At 33.6% G+C, this 17536-nt stretch overlaps 1 protein-coding gene across 2 annotated transcripts in view; it reads right to left on the bottom strand.

Annotated features, from left to right (window-relative positions):
- LOC5565490 overlaps nucleotides 1–17536 on the bottom strand; it is a 254527-nt gene that overhangs the window by 49613 nt on the left and 187378 nt on the right. For both annotated transcript variants that reach the window (XM_021850276.1, XM_021850277.1), the window contains exon 6: nucleotides 9736–10083. In XM_021850276.1, coding sequence (XP_021705968.1) covers nucleotides 9736–10083 — 348 coding nt within the window. The remainder of the gene's footprint in view (nucleotides 1–9735; nucleotides 10084–17536) is intronic.

Below are 17536 nucleotides of genomic sequence, written 5' to 3'. Positions count from 1 at the left end.
ATCGTTTTCGTGTCCTTTAACCCGTATAGGCCTGAGTGAAATAAAAAATACTGAAACCCTCATCGCTCAGCGAATTCTTAACGGATTCAAATGGTTTTTTGCCAGTTCACTGGCCCACATATCTAGTTTCTAGAACCGGCCAGAAGAACTCGGAAATATTCCTGTGGCCGAAGTTATTCCGGTGGGTCACTGGGTCAAGTCGGGTAAAAAATGGCTTTTTTTGGGACATGCCAAGTTACTTGTATTTATTTGCAATGACAATCATTTTAATTCGCATAAATTATTAAGATCTGATATTCAACATTATAAAGGAAGAGCTTTGCACCGTTTATAATATACCGGATGTGGCCATTCGGACGTAAAGCCCGGAAGAACCGGCTGTAGATTTGTTGGATACTAAACCGTTTCAATTCTCAAAAATTGGAAATCAAACATAATTGTGCACTGAAATGCGTTCCCATAAGCTTGGCACAGATGTTCAGATACGAATTAGCCACTTTATTGTAAATTTGAGGCGTCCCGGGACCCGAAAATGGTCATTTGTAAGAATAATCAAATGCAAAATTCATAGTTATCCAATTCAATCGTTTCTCAAAAGGTTTACACCGCTGCAATTTTCTTCAAATTCCGTCATGTAGTGACCACATTATAGCCGATTCCGGAAATTATCTGTGACTTGAAATTTGCCTACCTTCAGGGGCACAAACGCACACTTCTCACCCGACCTGACCCAGTGATGCACCGGAATAACTCCGGCTATAGGAATATTTCCGCGTTCCTCTATCAACTTCTAGAAACTAGATATGTGTGCCAGTATACTGACAAAAAATCATTTGAATCCATTAATAATTCGCTGAGCGGTCAAGATTTTACAATTTTTCAAGAACACGTTTTTGTGTCATTCCATCAATTGCATCATGTGTCGTTGAGTCAAAATATGAATTAAATTCACAGTAATTTTCATTATTTTTAAGAGTGTATAATAAAAAATTTTTGATTTCAAACCATAAATTTTCAATGAACGTCTATTAGTTGATTGATGTAAAAAATTACAAGTCCTTGCTTTATTTATTTAATTGGATGACATCAATAGAAAAAAAAACGATCCCAAAACTCGTTCTAGTTTGACAATTATTACCAGATACAAACTATAACACAATCAAGCGTGATTTTTTTTATTTTCAAGCCAAAAGTTTAGAAAGGGCTTTTTGGTGTTTTTGAAATAAAATAAATTTTGAATGCTCTCAAAAGTTTTGTTTTCTAGCTAAACATGTTCACCCGACTTCTATAATAAAATTTATAGCGACAAAACAAGATGCCATCGCATTAAATTTTGATTTATTGGCAAATAGTATAAAAAATATGAGATTTTCGTCATTTTTAAAATTTAAATCAATTTAGAGTGTGATCAAGAAATCATATTTCTGCACAACTATATTGATAGACTTCAAAAGTCATGTTCCCGTAGAGAAATCTACCAGTTATTGCATTGAAATTCGCTTCATAGGCAAACAGTGATAAGAAATTATTTTTTTTCGAAGTTTTTAAATTAAAAGTTTTTTTGAGTATAGTTAAAAATTTCTACTTCTGCAGCCATTCCATGAAAACCGATCTAGTGGGTCTCCGAATTCCGTGAAAATTTGCTGTTTTGTTCCTTACCCGAAATAAGGATACACGTATTTTTGGATTTTTTGATTAGGGTGACCATTTCCGAAATAGAGTGACCAGAAAAATCGCGATTTTGCAAAATTTTTATTTTAAAAAAAATATTACTTTTGAACTTCTGAACTTCGACCGATTTTAAATATTTTTGGACGAAATGAAGGCTAAAGGTTTTGACTTTTCAGGAAATATATAAAATTTCACAAAAATTGTGTTTTTTACATGAAAAACTCAATAGTTTCCGTTATTTGTGTTTTGGAGGCCTCGGGACCAAAGGGGCTATCGCTGTTCTCATTTTTTTCTTGAAAGTTCAGAAAATTTTACGTATACTGTCAAATTTTCAGCGATGTATGTTTTTTAGTTTTTGAGATATATTTTTTTGAAAATAAAAAATCAGTCATTTTTTATCGGCACACACTGTAGGTCTCAGCGCATTAGATTTGTAATGTTTAAAAAAAATATAACTTTTGAACAGCTTAACCGATTTCCAATCTTTTTGTATGCAATGAAAGCTTAAAATTTCAACTATTCAGACAAAATTGAAAAATCTGATAAAAATATGTTTAAACGTGAAAAAATATAAAAATTTCTAGTTTTTTTAGAAATTTTCATATATTTTAATGTGAAACAAATTTTTTTTGCAAAGTTTTCTATTTTTTTCTATTTTTTTTTTAAAAGTTGAGACCTTAAGCTTTCATTCCATAAAAAAAGATTGGAAATCGGTTGAGCTGTTCAAAAGTTATGATTTTTTTTAAACATTACAAATCTAATGCGCTGAGATCTACAGTGTGTGCCGATGAAAAATGACTGATTTTTTATTTTCAAAAAACTGTATCTCAAAAACTAAAACACATACATCGCTGAAAATTTGACAGTTTACGTAAAATTTTCTGAATTTTTAAGAAAAAATGAGAGCAGCAATAGCCCTTTGGTCCCGAGGTCTTCAAAACACGAAAAAACGGAAACTATTTCATGTAAAAAACACAATTTTTGTGAAATTTTATATTTTTCCCGAAAAATCAAAATTTTTAGCCTTCATTTCGTCCAAAAAGATTTAAAATCGGTCAAACGGTTTAAAAGTTATAATTTTTTTTTGAAATAACAATTTAGCAAAATCGCGATTTTTCTGGTCACCCTATTTCGGAAATGGTCACCCTAATCAAAAAATCCAAAAATACGTGTATCCTTATTTCGGATAAGGAACAAAATAGAAAATTTGCACGGAATTCGGAGACCCACTAGATCGGTTTTTCATGGAATGGCTGTCTGCCTAAAAATGTTTGCTGGGCTTCTACAATCGAAGTCAAATTTTGAGTTATAGGAAAAAAAAGGTTTAAAAATAGGGTTTATAGAGGTTTCTTTAGTGAAACAAATTTTGAGTGATATCAAAAATTTATTTTTCAATCCAAACATGTGAGTTGTGGTTTCGACACTTATTTTTTACCCAGAAAACCATAATTTATCACCTTAAAAATTGTTACATTGCTCAATTTGTGCCACAAATCCTTACCAGATACAGTACTACCCGATTTTGTCAGCTTTTTGACCCGATTTTTTCAGCCTATTTTAATTTTTCTATCGCAATTTAACTCCAATAAACTTCAAATTTCGTGTGTATGTACTTTAATGGTACATTAACAACTGTTCAAAAAATTAAAGACAAATATTTATTCACAGCGGCACCACAAGTGAATGAAAAATGACCCAATCTCACCCCATAAAGGGGGTGACATTGGGTCACTGTAATTGAAATAACTTGTTTTTGAGAATATGATTTCAAAACCATTCACAACTGAAAAATATTGATAAAAAACGATGCAAACAAGACTAAAAAACATCTAAGATGTTTCACAAGTATGATAAACCCACTTAAAACAAAGATGATACTGAAAATTGAAGAGCTATGAGAAAAAATATTTATCGTCAAGTTTACATAAATTTTCTTGGTTTTTCCCTCAAATTGTCTTCAAAGTCTCATCCCCATTGCTATAAAGCCCATTCAGTTTCCCCAAAGGTGTACTGAAACAGTGACTATTTTAAACCTCCGCAAATAGTTAAATTTCGGTGCGACATTCCACGATCAATAAATTTCAGGCAAAAGTTGACGTCATAATCCCAGCGATCCAACTCATTTGTACTTCCGTGAAATGGTTCTCTAATATGAAAACACTGATAAATAATCAAATTTAGAAAAAAAAAACACCCTTTTGATAAAAATTTACGATGTTGCTGCGCACGAAACGCAGTTGCTGGTTTGAGAAGTTGTCAAAATGCGTTGTTTTGTTATTCAATGCACGGAATACTCAAGTAGACTTGTTTGATGCTTCAGAGATGTTGTATTTTGAAAGAATAAACACATCTTAATGAAAAAAGAAAACACCCGGCACCGTAAAATGTCAAAAAAGTGGACTTGGAATTTCATTTACTATCGTTCTTGCTTGACCCAATCTCACCCCCATTTTCAATGTTTTAGACATCGTACCGAAAAAAATGATTTTTTTTGTGGGAAAATCAAACAGATTCCGGAAAATACCTGTGATGTGTAATGAAAAGACTTTCAACATTCTACTAATACAACGATAGAGGCTAGAGAACATGCGTGATACTTTGTACAGGAGAAATTTAATGTTGTAAATTTTATCTAGTTTCAACATGCAAGTTTATTGATGTAGTACAAAAAAACTACTTTTTCTAAAAATGTATATTGTTATGAATTATGTGTAATAATATGTTCCCTAACATATGAATTATTAATTTTAGTAATATCAGCGTTATTAGCTGAAATATTTCACAAAACATAATTTTCCGTTTTGACCCAAGTAGATTTGTGTTAAGCTACTCTGAAGCAGTGACCCTATGCTGAAAAAGCTTGACATAATAAACAAAAATATGTCAATTTTCACCGAACTGTCATGTACCTTCATTATAATTTCGTCGAGCAATTTCTATGATTGAAAAGACAAAAGATATTGTACCAGCGAATTTTCATTTATATAAGCCAAGATTTTCATCAGGGAGTAACTTTTGATGTCACATCTTCTAGAATCCAAGAAAATATAAAAATCCATTCCTTCACTAGTTTCTCAATGACTTTTTTATATGATCTTCATTATATATCTGTAGTTAATATGGAAACATATATAGAAGTATGTTACAAAAAAATCTTTGCTGCAGTTTGATTTGCAATTCTAGGTGGCAATTAAAATAAAATGAGAAAAACGAACGAGACTCATAAAAATGCAATGAGAAGAGTTTTTCGTACAATGTACTTAACAAAATATTTTCTGAAAAATGCCTTCAAAAAACATTCTTGAGAATCTTATTATAATGCTCTCAGAAGAACTTCTGTAAAAATATTGACAGAAGTTCCTAAAAAAACTGAAATGAACTGGCTGAAATTTTGAGTAAGTCTCGGAAGAATCCAAGAAAAACTATCTGGAAAAAAATAACGACGAATGAGTATTGCTTACCGTCAAACAGGGCTACTTTTGATTCCGGGGGCTACTTTGGACATTCGTGTTTTTGATTTATTTGCAGCATAAATATTAATCTGAGCTATTTTGTGTCTTCAGCACTTTTATTGACCAAAACATGCTCTACAACCAGACATGAACATTTTTCGGAACAACATCAACAATAACAGGATAAACAAGAAAAAATATTTAAAAATTCCTAACAAATATTCACAAGGCACAAAACATTTGCTATGTAAACATTGTTCGAATTTTTCACATATCGTGGAAAGTTATTGAGAGCGTCACAAAACTATCGAATCGTCATGTTTCATAAAAATTTGTGATAATTTTATGTTAAAAATTGTTGTGTTACAAATATAATTGATCAAAGGTCTTAATTTTATGACTTTTATTTTATGTCAAAGCGTTAGTTTCTATATTTTACAACAACAACAAAATTAACCAAGGATTCAGGAAAGTTAATGGTCTTCAAATATATGCATTTTATTACGTATTGGTAGTAAATTCAAACCACATTCATTGAAAAATTAATTCTCGGTCATTTTTACATGAATCCGTAGTACAAAGCAATTTCATTCTTCATCTGATATAAATAGACTACCATTAAGCCACATCAAAACTATTGAGAACCAAAATAATTACAAATGTAAAATTTGAATTGCCTACGATTTTGCGAAACATTATTCTTGTACTTCATGCATTACATTTTAAATAAAAATTACTTTTAGTTACAGGAATTGAAGAGATCCTTCTACATATCATTAATATAACATTAAGAATTTTAACAGATGGTAATCATTATTAATCAGACCTTATTAATTGTCACAGTACTTGGTAATTGCATCATTAGATTGTGTCAACTTAAACAATCAAGCAGTCGTAGCTGACAGTTTTATTTAAAAGAAAGTAAAACTGAAATTTCATACTAGAAATTATACACTACAAAACCATATTTTGCTGAAAAGTGTTATATAGGTATGTGTATTTTTTCGCGCTTTACAATTTTCTTAATTATGTTTGTCAACGAAAAACGTTCAACAACGTCAAAATAGACGTTAATCTATAGAATCAGTTCAAAATTTATGCGAAAATAATCATTTTATTATCAAATCTCATTGTTTTCTAAATACGTCCAAAGTAGCCCCATTTTTGTCTTGAAGGACACATATTTTTCGCTATTCAAGCATTATTTTTATTTCTTGATGGATTTGATTCATATTGTGCACATTTGTTACGTACATATACAACTAAGATATATGCAAGAATTATCGAAATCCATCCATAATTCTTAGAGCTACAAATCCTCAAAGTTGAAGAATGTGGAAATAATGTCAAAAGAAGCCCCGTTTGACGGTATCTGATTATCTGAGGATTTCTCGCAGACTTTTAAAACTAATACCAGCAACAACTCCTTAGAGTAACAATATGCTTGTAAAACTAAAATAATTCATGGAAGAATTCTTTAAACAATTTTTAAGGAATACTTGCGAAGCTCCTGAAAAGGTTTCTTAACGTACTTTTGGGGGATAACTCTTAAAGTTTTCCTCAGTTAAATGCTTGATAATTCTTGAAAAAAACCCAAAATAGTTCCTTTGGGAATTCTTGAAGAATCCTTGAAAAATATGGATGAAATATGTCGATGATTAAATTTAGATGTTCTTGGATAAATTAAAAAATATATGAATAAATTTCGATTTAAGAGAAAATTCGTCGAGGATTTCGTGTGAAATCCATCGAGGAATGATTGAAATACTTCCTAACAAAATTTATCTCTAAAAAATGATTCGGAGAAAAAAAAAATTTGTATTTAAAGAAAATAAAATAAAGAAGTCTTAAAGGTTGAAATCGAAAATAATTTGTATAAATTCATGCCTATGCTTCAACTGTTCGAAGGCTACTGTATTATTTTTAACTTGAGACCTGTTTTGTTCAGATCATGGAACAGTGGATCGAAGCCCATTCGAAGCTCACCAGGGCTTCAAATTTTTGAAGGCCTGCAAACTTGAGTACATGGTTGTAAATCAGAATGTATGGTGAAGCTATATACCCACACTGTTCGGTAAAAATAACTGGGTTCTTAGACTACCGAAACATTCAAAAAACTAAGAAACATTGTTAAAATTGAAAAACAGAGATATTACTCTGAAATTTCGGTAAGGGTATTCTTTCAAACATGTCTACAAATAAAAATATAACATGTTCATATTTCCCAACAACATACGCGTTGCCATTATTTATACTTAACTGACTTTTTAGTTCGTCATAATCCCAGGAAAATTTTACCGAACCCATTATCTAACGGAGGAAATGAAATGACGTAGCCAGAGGGGTCAAGGACTTTTATTAGGGGAATTAATCTTGTGTTTGAATTCTTCAAAGATTTTCTCCAGCGCTCGTATCTATACAAAAATAACAACATGATAGATTGGAAAACCTTAGGACTCCATCAAACAATCAGCTTTTTGAAAAGCATCTCGCCAGAAATTATTCGAAGATTTTTTCAAATCTGTTGGGATCTCGGGATTTCAGTTATATTCCTCTAGATACTTTTCAAATGTGTTTCTCCAATTATTCCTAAAATTATTCTATAAATCGTTCTATCGTAGTTCTCAGGAGATGTCTCAACAAAATATTTAGGTGTTTTTGGAGACGCTTCATAGAATTCTTCCATAAAAACTCAATATATAGTATGCTGCATCTCGGCTTCTATTAAATGAGCAAATTTCATAAGATCTCGAGTTTCATAAAATCATGTTTCGTTACTAAGCATCCTGACAATTTGCTATTTAAATAATGCTTCAAATTTGAAAAAAAAGCTAGATTCACTCTGCAGAGTCCATAACAAAAAAAAAAAGGAAAAAACTAGGCGTAGCTTCGTTTATGAATTCCTCCAAGAATTTATCTTAATAATATTTGAGAAATAAATCTATGGAATGCTGCTGAACCTTTTATCAAAAATGTTGGGTACACTGAAGGGGGTTTTCGTCTACATTTAAGTTTCTTCATGCATTCTCACTTGAACTTGACCACAAATTACACCCAAACTTCCTATAGAATTATTTCATTTTTTAAGGAATGACTTCAATAATTAACTTTTTTCACTCTTTGTTAAATTCTTTTTCAGTATGTCTCGAGATATTTCATCAAAAATTGTTTCCTAAAGTTTTATTGAGATTGTGCCTACAATAACTAAACTCTTTAGAAGATCCCTTCAACAATACGTTTTGTTGAAGCTTTCTAAGGATATTCTTGATGAAGTTTGACCTTGGATTCGTAAAAATCTATTTTTATTTTTTTCCGATATTTCTTTATAGATATAAGAATAGTTTCTGATAACTATTCACGACTTAATATAATGACATTTTTGAATACTTCTGGGCTAAGAACACACCAAAAAAATAATTCATGGAAACTAAAGAAAATTTCTTGGTTTCATACTGTTAAAAATATTTTTACAAACATTCCAGGGCAAATGAAAAAATGTTCAAAAGGCTTGTAGATGAGTTTTAAAATAATGTTTAGGAAAATTTATGTGGTAATCTCCGGATGAAACATTCTATGAATTATACTTACAAGAATTCCAAGAAGAGCTTCGAGGCAATTATTTATGCTATTTCGAAGAAGTTTCTAAAAACATAGAGGGATTTTAATATGAAGAAGCTCTTTAGGAATTTTAGTGTGCTGAGCGAAAATCATTGATAGATTTAACGATCATGTATATCTAGGAACTCAGGTTGATTCCGTTTTCCGCAAAATTGCCAATCAAAAGGACCACAACAAATCGAATCTTCAGATTTTTTCCAATAAGTAAATCTCCAAGACTTTAAATAGACCCGTCACTCAACATAGAAACAAGATGCGTTTAGGACTTCACTTTCAGTTTTATGTTTCATGCAAAAAGGATGCAGAGCTAGTGTATAATGATCGTTTTGACGTGAAAATTGTGAATGGAATGTTAAGAATCGATATTGTCAATAAAGGGGGGCTGATACCTGGCTACGCCCATGTCCATCGCCCTCTTAAAAATCCATGTAACCATGTAACACGTCAAAATTTAAAAAACACGAACAAAATAAAATGACCCGATTTTTTCAGCCTAAAATTCATCGAGGGGCTGACAAAATCGGGTCCTTACGACGGAGATATGCATTGTCAAAGTTGGACTTTTAAATTTTTCTGGACCCTGTGTTGTAAGCTTAAGTTTTCTACCCCGTGGTAGTAGAAGAAAAGAGTTGAACGTTTCCAACTGAAAATATTTTTTACGACGGTTACGATTCCTAAATAAAGGATCAACTAGCATCAATTTTATCTTAACAAAATGCAAATTAAACTCTATGGAGCTATCAGATATCGACTACACATTTATAAGATTTTTTTTTTTGGATTCTCACCATAGACTTTAATTTTTAGCTGAAACTGTGTCTATATTACGGGATCAAAATTATTGTTAACAATATTGGGATATAAGAACAATTGGAGGTTGCCTTGGGCGTTAACGGGTTAAACAGAATGGAAATGAAAATTATTGGCGAAATGGTATCAGAAAACATCGAATACCAACGAAACGAAATTATCCCAGAAAAAGAGAACGACTTACCCGCATCCAGTTGAGGGGTTCGATGGTGTGCAGTAGCAGCTTTTCCTTTAGCCCCACCAGATAGCAGCGCAGCAAGTAGCACATAAGACTGTAGCTGATGATGATAACGACCTGGACCAGATCGTGAAAGAACAGTGAAACACACAGGAAAATTCGAACATAGTCCCGTTCGGTTGGGTCCAGCTCGTCCCACGAATTCCACCTGGGGAAGCTGGCGATGACGTATGAATGTTTCAACGTCAGCAAATAGACGTATGCCGTGGATCCAGCCAGCCAGAGCGCTCCGAGAATAAAGTAGACCCACAGTGTCACCACCAACCGGCGGGGAACGTTGCACAGGATGAAAACCTGGAAGCAGATTAGCGGACAGTGCGGTAGCGGTTAGACGAATGAATTCTTAATGGTCAGCAGTGGTTTCGGTGCAGTGTCTGTGAAGTAGAGTGAATCGGTTTTATAGGAAAGTTCTCAGTCCACTCTATTACAGTTTAATTTCTCATAATTGCGAAGTTCTTCGGTAAACCGTTCGAATGGGATTTTTAATTGACTTCCAACTTAGGGCACATAAGTATAGGTGTTTTTCTTAGTTCGGCATCAGGAATTTTAACTAATTGAAGTGGTCAGAAGCACACCGAGTTTAATTTTTGTTTAGTTATTTAATTGGTGTTAGAACAATGAATTTAATATAACCTCGTTAACAATGCTAAGCCAATTGACTTGGTCTATAGCTATGTTTTTCCAACTTCGATTTTGGCTCATGCTCTCCAGATCCTGTTGCACCTAGTCAAGACACCTCGCTCTCTGTGCTCCACGTCTTCTTGTACCAACCGGATTCGACGTGAACACCATCTTTGCAGGGATGTTGTCCGGTAGTCTTGCAACATGCTCTGCCCAACATACCCTTCCGGATTTCACCGCTTGCTGGATACAGGTTTCGCCGTTACAAAATCTATTGGTTTGTAGTTTGTATCAGTTACAATAATCTTGATTTTATGGTGAACTCGCCTAGGGCGGAAAGTCACTCAAATAAAGAAAAATCATAAGAATCTTGATTTTCAAAATAATAATTGAGAAGTGTGGTCTGCACAATTGATTCTTGGTAAGGGGAAGTTTCTATCTGTACCAATTGCAATTTCTATCACAATCATGAACAATTTAATTTTCAAGCCACGTTGATATCCAAATTAGTTTACTATGATCGTAATATCCTACGCTGCCATAACAGTTTTAGAGAATTATCGGTTTTATTTTCCGAATGAGTATTCATCTTTTGTACAACCAAAAAAGGTTTTTCCATTCATTTTGCGCATCCATCCTTGTTTGGTCTTTGCTTCTGTCATATGTCGTACTGATACACTATGATGATAATCAAGCCCATCATCGTGTACCAAGATCCAACACATGCACAACCGAGCGAAAAAAAGTGCTCCAATGGTTTGTTTCCCGTAGCCATAAATGCCCTTTAGATCAGCACGTAGTTGAACCTGGTTCGCATCTGTCCTCCGGGAAAAAAAATCAGCAAGCTTATGGGAATGTGCGAAAAAGTGCACTTTCTGACCCAGCCACCCAGAGACCATTTCCGGCTTGTACATCGGTTTTTAAACACGTCGACGGGCCAATTTATGTTTGTTTTTCGCTTTGCATGCAACCACGTTACGGGTTTGCCGCCACTTATGCTGATATACCGTGCTGGGAGGGACTTACCATTGTGAATGGTTCCGTTTGTACCACCCTTGTTCACAGTACATTTGCTGAAGCGCTCTGAGCACAAGAACACAACACATCTCTATTAATATGCGTTTCATCTCAACCTACTAGATTTTTGTGACAAATGTATAAAACAATTTGCTATATTTTTGACATGGTAATTATAAATAACATCCGTACAGCAACGTAATTCGAAATAATTTTGTTATTTTGTGACATTCTTGAAAAAACTTGTAATAATTTTAATACAATTATAGTAGGATTCGTTAGATTCTTGTTTTGTTTGGTATTAATTTTGTTAAAATTTTGTTTGTTTCAACTAATCATGGTAATTTTTTCAAAACAACTGGTGATATGGAAAATCGTATGACAGAAACACATTCTGTTATAATCTTGTTTCTTCCCGTCTGACCGGGTACGTGGAAATGAATGTTCATTTCACAATCTCCACATATAAAACTGACTGGATGGCATGGAAGTGGGCATAGTTCAGGAGGTGTGAAACGGGGTCAAGCTGTACGCCATTTATTACGTTGTTTACACTTACCTATTAAATTATTATTAATTGCTGTTATTTTATTCCACGCGAATGATAGAGTATGTACGCTAATTCCATTGGTCGTTCAATAGGAGAATGTTTTTGAAGTAACGAGAATCAAAACAGGTGTGAAATTGAACATTAAATATGTTGTATTTTACAGAAACACAAAAGGAACATCATGATCATGAATGAGTGTGATTTTTTGTTACTCGAAATGCATATCGTGCATAATTACTTAGTTTTATGAGCGTTTAGTGTGATGCATATTTGAACCTTCCCACACACTGCTCCACAGTTTTAACAATCTAGATGGTAACTTTTGAAACTTGCGTAAAGTTATAGTGACGACTTCCTTCGGAAGGGAAGTAAAGCCGTTGGTCCCGAGATGAACTAGCCCAGGGCTAAAAATCTCGTTAATAAAGTCAAATCAATCAATCAACTAATGCACGGTAATAGGAACCATACATACTGAGAGGGATCCATTCACCGTGCATTTGTCTTTCGACTGAAACACAATATAAAATTCTAATTTGCATAAAATTTCATTGCTCATACGATGAAATACATTTAACTAATAGTATCCACAATGAAAACTTGTTGAAATTTTGAAAAAAATCATACTCTATCGTTAAAATGAAAAATGTGAATTTTTGGTGTTTCTACTAAGAGTGTTGAAAAATCTTATTATCAAACAGAATTCACATGATTTTTACTACATAAACTAGGTTTTTCAAAATGCTTTGTGACAAAAACTACTTCATTTCATCAGTTTAATCTTATTTTGCTGACAAAAAAATAATATGTGAAAATTGTATGAATATTCTGTAGGAATTTGTACATGTGCACGGTGAATGGAGGCCGCACGGTGACTGGTGACTTAACGGTAATTGTGATATAATTTTGTTGTAATCCACTGATCGGTAAGAACTTAGCATATTAAGTCGTGGGCCTGGAATCAAATCCCTTTTTGAATTGTAACTCATTCCCAATTCCTTTAGTGCATGATCTTCACTAAGCTCGAAAACACTTTTTTAAGTTTTGTCTTGATTACTTGATCACATATCTGCCTTTCATTAATATTTATTTTTTTCATTTAGTTCTACATCAATTAACTTGATAAAAGGTCGCCAACAATATCTCGTCAATTCACTCAGGTCCTGGCCAGTGCCGGATTTGGGCTTTGGAGGGCCCGGGTCAGATCTCGTAAGGGCCCCCTTTACTAAATTCAGGACTTTTTGGGATTCCACAAACCAATGTTTTTTTTTAATTATAGACGCCTTAACCACAGCAGATCAATACCGTGAACTCAACAATGCTTATATAAAGCTGAAATGTTGTACAGCTCATCTCACATATTGGGTGAATAGTCAGAAATTTATTTGCCCCAACATTATGAGGCCCATGTATATCCTCAATGTGACTGTTTTGCGGGTATATTAAGCAATGTGCTGACTGTGACTTGGTATTTTTTCCGAGCTTTCCAGATCAATCTCACAGCTTTTATAAAGTTATACGAAGGTATTGATGATTTTATGATGTTCCACGGTATTAACTCGAAATCGTCAAAAATGTCGAATGTGACAAATATGCAGTTATGGGCAGTATATACATTGAAAAATTCAAATGTTTTCAAGCTTGCCAGTAGTGTTTTTGTAGGTGTTTTTTCCGGCCAATGCGAAAAATATAACAATTCGTATAAGATTGTCTCGTTTTTTGGATTATTTGTATGGAGTGATTACTGAAAATTTTCAAAGCCGTTTTTCTCCATAGCTTCTTTTGATCATATTTACTACAAGTTTCCAGTTTGTCTCATGTTGAAAAAAGTATTTACAGTACTGGCAAGTATGAAGTACACAAAGGCTGATTTTCATACAAAATGGTCAAGTTTGGAAACCTGTATCTCTGCTTCTAGCATACCGATTGACTTGAAATTTAAAATGTATGTTGGAAATCAAATTAGATCTGTGAATGAATCATCAAATTTTATGTAAAAGCGTCTAAGTTCCTAAAATTCAACCATTTCGACAAAAATGTCCAAATTTTAATTCTAAGACATTTTGAAAACAAACCATTTACGATAAGTATGAGCTTCTGCAAAGATTTTCATTCAGATGAAATGAACAAATTTGCAGAAGCATGCCTACTTCTGAACATTAACATGAATGAATGAATTGTCTTTATTAGCGAGAATTTCAGCCCTTGGCTCAATATTAACATTTCAAAAGTATTCCAATTTAAAGTTTTTTGCATTTATTGGCAAATAGTATTTTGTTTAATGTCTTTTAAATTCTTGACTAGATTTTGATTAATTTCCCTTAAATCGAATTTCAAGTAATGTATGAGATGTAATTGAAATTTCATATTAATTGGTTTGTTAGAAGCTGTTATGCAGTTCCCTAAACATGAACATTTTGTATGATGTATATGTATATGTACTTTTTGAATGCTGTATATTCTATGGATTATATTCAATGCAAATGAAGCAAAACTAAGCTTATACTGAATTCAAAGAATACTTCATCAACTATGGCATACAAAATAGAAAAGTATTTGAAAATAACACTTCGAGTTTCTGTTAGAATTGCAAATATGTTTAAATTTTAAATATTGTATAGAACCCAATGAACTTTTTGAATTGAGCAGTGCTTCACAGTTTTAGCCGTATTTTTTAGAATCCTGCAAAAACGTTAAGCGCATTTTTAGTACAAAAAATAGTAGTTTTTCAAAACTAATTAGACAAGAATTTTGAAGATTTTGGCTTAACATTCATGTTTTCTTGTAATATATTGAAGGATAATCGGCAGCGGACACCCATGCGTTTTAAAAGGAGGAAACAGGTGGAAAGTTCTACGTTAAACTGATGCTGATGGACGATCCAACGTTTTCCGCTTTCATAGCGGATTCTGAGGAGCAGTACATCTTTGACCCCTCCACCGGCAGCTTCATTTTTCCACCATAAAAAATATTCACACAACTATACTGCCCATAAATGCATACTTGTTCTATGTGAATAGGAAATCCAGCAAACATGGGACTGACATGCATTTATGGGCAGTATAACTTTTCCGTTTTTCAATGTTTTCGCACAATTTTTTCACAAGCTCTCAAAAAATTCTTCCATTTTTAAAGTTTGCGTCAATATTGTTCATTGGTCATATGGTTTTGAAGATATTGAGATGTTTTTGGGGGACCAACGCTCCCCATACAAAAAATATTTGAGCGCCGTTTTGTTTTAAGTCAATAGTACTTCTACGTACAAAAGTGGAGGCGATATACGTGCATATATTATGTGATGAATAATAGAATACAATGCGATAGTGTAAGTTATCTACCGAACTAATTTGTGATGCGACTTAACTTATGATAACAAACGTTGATTTGACAGCTGGTACGGATTGATCCGATTTACTTTGCACGAGTGTACGGGGCGAAACAAAATGTAGAAATGAACTCAGAAAAAAGCGTTTTATGCGAGGAAACTCATCAATCTGATGATTTTATCCACCGTGTTATGCGGTTTTGATGTAGTTTGTATGAGTAAACGAGTTATTACGTGAACTTTCATGCGGCTTATGGTTGTCTGGGAAATAAGTGAAAGTGGAGCTGATAGGATTCAGAATCGCTCCATGGGATATTCGAAATGTAACAGGGACATGATCAGAATCAAAATCAGCATGAGTAACTAATTGGCTACAATGATCTAGATCAATCTAGATGGATTTCTAGAAGTGGAAAGACATGTAGGGCTATCAGGGTATTGAATTGAGAAATATCCTGAAGAGCACTCATAAAAAAAAATTCTGCCGTTGGAATTACTTTGAGAATTATTCCATGACCGATGTTTGGCATTAAAGTCACCAATGACAAACAATTTTGACTTATTGCGAGTCAATTTTCACAAGTCAGTTTGGAGCAAATTAACTTGCTGTCCAGAGCATTGAAAAAGCAAATAGGCTGCTGTAAAAGTATATTTACCAAGCTGTGTTTCAACAGTTTCAAATGACGAAAACAGTTGATGTTTTATACGCCTATGAATGATGATTGCAACTCCCCCACATGCCCCATCAAGTCGATCATTATCTGATGATTTTCTTAGAATTTTCAGTAGACGAAGAGGCGAAGTAGATGTTTCATGTGGCGACAGGGTATTTTTCATTTGATTTGAAACAATTAGAATGGGTACTCATAGTATGAAAAGGGAAGGAGTATAAATTATCTGCTACGATATCGGATTTTCCTTGGGGATACATTCGAAATTAAAAGATTCGAACGGCTACCCGACGGATTAAAATTAGTTTGTCAATGAGCATGATTATGATCTTCCTAATGGGTATGATTATTGATCAAGCGATAGTTAACTGCCAAATGAGCATTGTTCGATACTCTACCAGGGAAATTCCGGAAACGACCGTTATCGTAACGGACATTACTGTTCATCTACCTGGCACGAGCCTCAACGACTCAACTATGCGAAGGACAAGACCAAAATTTGACTTACGATTGCCCCCGCAATTTGCGCACATGAACTTATCGGTATCTTCCTTCACTGGACAATCGTCCTTAGCGTGAGAAGAACCTCCGCAAATCATGCATTTAGCATCCATGTGGCAATTTTGTGTACCATGACCCCACTTTTGGCACCGACGGCACTGAGTGGGGTTCTGGTAATTTCATCCAGGATTCTGGAAATGTTCCCATGTCACACGGACATCGAACATAAGTCTTGCTTTTTCTAAAGCTTTAATATTATTTAGATCTTTTTTGTTAAAGTGAATTAAATTATATTTTTGAGAAAGCCCTTGCAATGCCAGACTGGGTTCTCTTTTTCATAATGATTACTTGGACTGGGGAAAATCCAAGTAAATCATTTATTCCATTTTTGATCTCTTCAGGTGACTTATAGTCACTTGAGAGACCATTCAAGACGACTTTGAACAATCGTTCAGTTTTGTCGTCATAGGTAAAAAATGGTGCTTCTTCTCTTCAAGAAAAATGGAAGGCACGGGTCCAAACAAGGATCGTAAAAGGATGAACAAATAGTACTGAAAAGTACGATTTTAGTAGCACTGAAAAGTACCGTTTTTAATTTTAGCACTGAAAAGTACTGTTTTTATAGCACTAAAAAGTACTGTTTTATTGCTTTAGGTAATTTAAAAAAAAAAATCAAGAGCAGAGAGGATTCGTGTACGCACAGCACGAAGGTACGATGCGCACTGAGTGTCGAACTTCGTTGATTTTGCTAGTTTATTAGGTCGCTTTACGGTATTAGAACTCTTGATTGAGAGAGTGAATTATTGAATCCAATCTTGAAAGTATCTCTATATAGTGAAAATAGTTTTTACGATAGATTCTAAATATTTTTTGTGGTCTTAGGTAAAATTTTGCATACATTGCAAACGTTTGTCCAATTTTGAACGTGGTCACGCCTATGGGTTTTTTGAAATCTGCAAAAACTCCATGACTTCAAAAAGTGTTCAGTACCTACCACTTAACTCTCATAATTTTCCATGAACTCAAAGTTTGCAAGCAGGCTTAGCACCAGCTGATAGTTTCGTT

Source organism: Aedes aegypti, chromosome 3, assembly GCF_002204515.2.
Source record: "Aedes aegypti strain LVP_AGWG chromosome 3, AaegL5.0 Primary Assembly, whole genome shotgun sequence".
Lineage (NCBI taxonomy): Eukaryota > Metazoa > Arthropoda > Insecta > Diptera > Culicidae > Aedes > Aedes aegypti.
Note: the sequence above shows the minus strand (reverse complement) of the source record. Positions and strands in the feature narration are given on the sequence as shown.